General features: G+C 41.8%; 1 protein-coding gene across 1 annotated transcript in view; it reads right to left on the bottom strand.

Annotated features, from left to right (window-relative positions):
- The window catches only part of DNAJC8 (DnaJ heat shock protein family (Hsp40) member C8), a 25,509-nt gene extending 19,637 nt beyond the window's left edge, over window positions 1–5,872 (bottom strand). Inside the window, exon 1 of the mRNA XM_018566889.1 lies at window positions 5,775–5,872. Within this exon, the coding sequence (XP_018422391.1) occupies window positions 5,775–5,843 (69 nt within the window). The 5' untranslated portion in view covers window positions 5,844–5,872. The remainder of the gene's footprint in view (window positions 1–5,774) is intronic.
- Between the last annotated feature and the right edge of the window lie 954 nt (window positions 5,873–6,826).

The following is a 6,826-nucleotide window of genomic DNA, read 5'->3' on the forward strand; positions in this document are numbered from 1 at the left end:
CTTAAAGGTTAACTGGGCTTAGTAAATGATCTCCTATAAAGGGTTTACCCAAGCTGGCCATAAACCCTAAGATTTTCAATGAGCGTGAATGGAGGAATCTCCCCTGTTGGCTATTTATTAGCTGGCACCCATGGCTGTCAGAATACTCGAACAGTCACTGCAGCTGATTGGCTGCTGTTTGGCCAACAACAAAACATTTGCAACTGCATTTCAGTCACATGCATCTGAGAGTTGTATACAACTTAATCTGTATACAATTGAGATGAATATCCCTATTCATAGTTTTAAACACTTCCTGATATATTTTTAAGGACTTGAACCTACTCAAGAAAGCAACTGAAAGGAATGGGCTCAACGGTATTAATGCCTGTGGATCACTGCTAACAACATTTCCTAAAGCAGGCAGTTAAGTGTTGGTACACACTGAGCTATATAACTGCAAACACTCTTAAAAAGGAACATGTCAGGAAAGAAATATTGGTAATGCTACGGTTGACTTGTTTTTGAGGGCAAAACCTCCAGAGTTCTCACCCTGATCTTTCCTTCACTGCACAGCGAGTCGCTGACCTAAAACAGGTACATGCATATCATGTGTCCCCACAGCCCGCTGAATGTTTTTGTTCCAGATCACCTACTCACTGTGGAGGCAATGTATCAAAACTGGAGCAGACAGAGAAGCGGATTGAGAAGCTGATTGGTTGCCATGGACAGCTGCGCCAGATTTTCTCTACTCTAGTTTTGATAAATTCCCCTCCATGGGCTCAAATCACAACCCAACACACCGGGAGAAGTATACTGATTTACAGAAAAGTGACATATTTTTAGTGGAGTCCAAAGAAATTTGAAAATTATAGTCACAGAATGGAAAGAAGGGTTAAAGCTTTGTGAATTGAGCCTTATGTCATGTAAAATGGATAAGACCCCCGAAGATTGCACTTTAAAAACAAGCCATCAATGGCAGATCCCATGTTTCTATACCGACAGGTTCCTTTTACTCTAAAGGTCAATAATAGCGTTATTCAACCTACCTTTCAAGATTGCTGCTTTGGTGTCACCCTTGACTCATCCCCTCTTCATTCCTCAAATCCAGAAAATGTCTCAGCCATGTTGTCTCCACATCTCCAAAATGCCCCTGCTCCGTCAAAAAACTACTGAGAAAAAGCTAGTCCCTGCCCTGAATGTATTGCCTGTGCTGCTGCAGCCTCCTCTTGTCTAGTGATACAGTAACTTTCAACTCTACAATAAGTCATGAATGTAACCTCTCCAAAAATCCATGTTAACTTCTGATCAAAATGAAAAAGTACATGCTAAAGTTTCGTATGAATAATGCATTTAAAACATCTGCCCCCTCTTCCCGAGCTTTATTATGGAGAACAAAACCTAGACAGAACCAATAGGCAAATTACAACTTTCAGCACGTTGGCCTTGGCTCCCCCATGTTTCGAGTGAGGCTTGTCTATCACACTGATGGGCCAATCATGAATCATAGGTCTTGGGAGGGGCAGGACTAAGCACCAACTTTGTTTCATAAAGTGGGTACTTGCATATTAAAATGAGTTGTAGGATGCTCAGGGTTATCTGGAGTTTTTGTGTGCTAGAGCACTTGTATAGTAGGTCTAGAGGTCAATTGGACTTTGTGGGAGGAAGGCATGATTAAGACCTAGTTCACACGGGCTTCAGTGTGTACAAGAGCCACCATGCTGGTCCCGGGCTCACACTGGGCGCAGCGGATCTCCGGACCTGCAGAGGGGGGCGCACAGACTTGCACCTTATACAAGCGATCCACCGGCTCTGTAGCCGGCGGATCACTTATATGTAAACAGGCATCACTGCCCGTTTTTAAATTTGGGCAGTTTCCCGCTCGCGCACAACGCGCAGCACGCGCAAGTCGGCGGGGCCAACTTCAAGCTCACTCACATGATGGCCTACAATCTCAATACAAATTAGTAAACTAAACCTGAGATTGTAGTCTGTCACGAGAGGGAGCTTGGAGCGGTGACTACTTTACAACACACACCGGGACCATGGGGAACAAATGTAGCCACCCTCCAGAAGGAAGGACAGTGTCAGCACCAATTCAGAGATGATTTGAGGATCTACAGCTGAGTGATTCACAAATAAAATACATTTTTGTGAATAGTTAAAGTACTTGAATGTATTTTTAAAATGTTTAAGATTCAACTGCTGAGTTTAGTGTCACTTTAACATACCCAAACTGGAGCTGAACGGAGCTTTAACAAAACTTGTCAAAAGAATGCCCTGTGAAAGCTTGCAGCTCGAACAGCTCTTATACCAGCTGAAGCTTGTGTGAATTAGACCTTATACATAAAACTTTAGGATGTACTTTGTCACAGTAATCCAAAGTGGAGAGGCTAGCAGAAGGCAACATTAGTGACACAGTCTGGAGCAATCATGGGGTCTGCGTTAATATGATGGTGGCACCTCACATTCCACGAGGTCAGTAAAGTGTCACATTAAAGTTCGCCTGTACCAAAACAATGAACATTAGAGTGTTTATTTACCCTTAACAAGCAGTAAAAAAAGGGTTTTAAAAATCAAGCCCTTGCTGAACTCTCTAGCTGTATGTACTGTGAAATAATGTACCCTCCAACATCACAACAGAGAGTGTAAAGTCAAGTTTCAGTTTTGAACAGCTCAGAAAAACCTCCTGCAGGTTTAGATTACAGGCCTGGCAGGCTGGCACGATTGTGCTGCCATAGTAACAGAAAAGGAGCCAAGATGCAGGGCCCCTCTGTTGGGAACTTTGAAGGTGAATTTCTCCACAATGCCTTTAGTTACAGAGATGAGTGGGGGCTTGTTTAAAAACTGCTTGTTCAGAATATGTAAATACTTGTGTGGGTAGTCTGGACACAGGTTCACTTGAAGATGTACAATTCAAAGCCAGTAGCCATTCTGGAAAATAAACATGCTGTTGCCTAAAGCAACAAAACATACTTTCTGATTTATCTGGCCTACAAGCCCAAGATATGATATTCTATAGTGTTCTTTTCCACAGTTGTTAAAGTACATCTTTAATGGCAGAACTATGTAGGCTGCCATTGTTGATCTTTCATTTAAAGAATGTATTCCTCCTACCTGTCATGCTGATGCTAAAGCTTAACGATTTTAACTGCCAAGCCCTCCAGAATACTTTTAACCTCAGCTGGCCACACTATTTTGCAATTTTTCCACATTGTTTTGATTTTCTACTGTTGCACTGCTAACGTTTGTAAAAGACCCCCCAAACCATATATTTTCTGAAAGCATAGTAAAATAAAAAGGATAGTGCTACTAATTTTGTAGGTCCTGCCATAATTGTGCAAATGTTTGTCAAATCAATATTAAACTGATACAAGTACACAATTCAATTGATAAAGCACACTAAAATCAGCAGGGCTTGAAAAATTTGATGGTGTCTCACCAGTTAGTCACAAATGTCACCAGGTCAGCATGACCGGACTACAGCCTTGCAATTTATGTTAAAAAATGTTGGGGACAGATAGAGCTTTCTTTTGTGACCCCACAGGGTTGTTTTTTTTTTTTTAACTATATAATTAAAAAAGTACCATAAACGTAAAAAGCAAAAACAAAAAGTTCCCCTACGTTATGTTATAAAACATTTATTCTTACCCATATTTTTAGTAAAACATAAAAGTCGGGGTCACGTCGGGTAAATGGACATCAAACATGTCAAGCCCTAAAATTGCATGCGCCCGCAAAAATCGCAAAAAACGCTCATAGGCGACGATTAAAATGCTTTTACTGCTCATCAGTTTAGTGTCATCAGTGATTAACGGCTCTAAAATTATTGCTCTCACTCCGTTTGCGGCGATATGTAACATGTGCGGCACAATAGGTGTTTTCGCACGTAGGCGCACCCGACGCATATCTGCGTGTGTATGTGGGGGGGCGGGGACTTAACATTTTTTTCTTTTTTAATGCTTTATTTTTTTTATGATTCTTTAATTTTTGCATTACTTTTTTTTTTTTTTAAAGGGAGTTCGTATACTGAACTCCCTTTGATCTCCTGTCACAGAGCCGTGCCGGTTCCGGCCGCATCGGGCACAGCAGATCCCGGGACCGGCAACGCAGTGACAGCTGCTAATACAAGCGATCGAGCGTCTCTAGAGACACCCGATCGCTTGACTGTGTTAAGCTCCCGGCCGGCCGTGTAATTACAACTGCCGGCCGGGAAGCTGCTCGCTGGGCTCCACCGTCCTCTCGTCACAGACGAGGAGACGACAAGTGGATTTTTCCAGCCCTGAAAATCAGCATCAGTGCACAAAAAAAAGAATTCCGACTAAATATAAAAGATAAAACTGTATTGAGTAAATAACAAATTTGTGAATTTTTCCATCTTTTTGCAAAACGGTAAAAAAAAAAAAAATTGACGCAAAACTGTAAATAAGAGGCTTATGTTAAAAATCGTTTGTGCGCTGAATTGGCTGTGAATATGTGCTGTGATAAAATGATGCAGGTGTACATTTAATCGCAACATAGCGTGTCACACAATGTTATTTGAAAAAGACAGAGTCCTCAATCTTTTTCTGCAGCCTCAGCACTCAATGACTGGAAAGCACTCCGTACAGAGGCTTCGCATTCATTCACAAACTGGAGATATTAAAACATTTACAATCATCCAGTTATGAATGGATAGAAGCCTCTGTACTGAGTGCTTCTCACCATTCAGAAACTCATGAGTGAACAGGAAGAGCAACACGGCAATACATCACAATGCTTTGCTATGTGCTGCCACACAGTTATATTAATGTTATTTGAAAAAAGAAAAAAAATCAAGCACTGCAATATGTTCTAGCAATGCACCACAGCGCATGTGCAAGGCGTACACCACAATATGGTGCACACTGTTGCACGTGTAGGTTATCCGGGTGTGTGTATGTGGGGTGTTTCATTTTTTTAAAATTATTTTTACTTTGGCTGGGAGGCTTTGGGGAGATATCAGGGGTATTAACAGACCCCTGATATTTCCCTTTTGAGATAGAAAAAGAAACTGGAGGACACACAGTCCAATTTTTTTTTCTGCAGCCTCTGTTCTAAATGAATGGAAAGTATTCCCGTTCACAAACTGGTGAAAGTGAAATATTTACCATCAACCAATTATGAATGGATAGAAACCTCTGTAGTATGTGCTACTCGGCATTTAGAAACTCATGAATGAACAGGAAGTGATGTAAAGCACTCCCTGTTCATTCATAACTGGGGACACATAGTACTAAGTTACTATGTGTCCTCAGTTATTTACAAACACTGGAGTGATCAGCTGATTACTCCAGCGTTTGTTCTGCACACAGAAGTCTGGTAAATATCACTGATATTTACCGATCCTCCGAGTGAATGAAGGATCCTAGAATAAAGTATGCATCCCCCCCCCCCCTAACACATTCATCTGATTGCTGCACTGAGATTCGTTTTATTTATGCCTGGAATTCCACTTTAAGTACCTTTTTTCTATACATTAGATCAAAACGAGGGACAATGGAGGAGGAAAGAGGTAACCAGTTCCAAAACAGAGGCAGTTCTACTTGCTACTGGAGATCAATCTAAAAACACAACACACCATATCTCACTCACTATCCCTAATAATCAGGAATTCTCGTCTGAGAACATGCAGCCAACACCATACATCATAGAAGGTTTTGTTTGGAGGCTCAGACATAGCCGGACAATGACTTCCTCCCTGATGAGATTCAGTCAGCTGTAAAGTGAGCGCTCCATGCCTCTCAATGTCTATCCTAATGCTGCGGTTACGTCACCTCGGAGTAATACGTAGAGAATGCATCTTCTGCCGAACCAGACGACCCACCGGCCTCGGAAGCCGCCATGTTGCCGCCAAGCACATCTATGCTTACGTCAGACGTAAGTCACGCCGCAATCTGGGCGGTGCACCCTTACGTCACGTACGGCGCTTAACCCACTCGTGTCCGACGATATTCACCCACGTGTTATTTACAGTTTAACGACTACACAATTGTAAAGTTTCCAAGAACTACAAAGGCAAAATGAGTGTTCCCTCGAAAGTCAGGGACCTTTATCTAGATTATATATAATAATTCCTACCAAAGCACTATGTAACGGGGAACAAATGCAAAGAGTATAATGGAACGTCGCTTCTTTTAATGTAAGCATAAAATGAACGGCGAGTTTTTGACTAACTGATTCTGCCATGCGAAAGAACACCATTGTGCTCACAGCGCCCTCTGCTGCTGTCCTCCAGTAGCGCTCTGAGCAGGGGGATCAGTCTAGTCTAGGTACATATATAAGACCTGCAAGAGAGGTTTTGTTCGCTTCTGGAGATACAGCTCTAACCTATTACCCTTTAGTATTGGTCCGTGTTGCCCAATCCTTAAACCAAAAGCGTACATCAAACAAAAAAAGGGAAGATACGGGCCGCCTACTGCTTGTAGGTTGTCCAAGGGTTAATTCAGATATCGGGACGGACCATCATTATTAATTTATAAAAAATATTATTTATTTAGTATAGCAGAATAGATCACAAACATAGGCCAATCTTTCTTCATTGACCAATAAAAACAAAAATGAAGCAGTGTGAACTGATCATTATTTCTCTTGCTTTAGCTGGAGCTGTTTAAACTCAAGTGTTCTATATCACCTCCCACGGATTTTCCTATATGTCAATCTTCTCCTTTTGGTTTCAACGTGTGTTTGGTATCTTAAATGTCTTCCCCCTATGGGTTCCCTTTTGGGCTTACTCCTTATGGTTTGGATGTTTAATCATTCTTGTTTGGTACCGGTGGTAAGATTAACCACTACCTTGCCTTGATCAGTGTCTCTCCCCTGGTGGCAC

This window comes from Nanorana parkeri, unplaced genomic scaffold, assembly GCF_000935625.1.
Source record: "Nanorana parkeri isolate BGI_ZX_2015 unplaced genomic scaffold, ASM93562v1 scaffold986, whole genome shotgun sequence".
Taxonomy (NCBI): Eukaryota; Metazoa; Chordata; class Amphibia; order Anura; family Dicroglossidae; genus Nanorana; species Nanorana parkeri.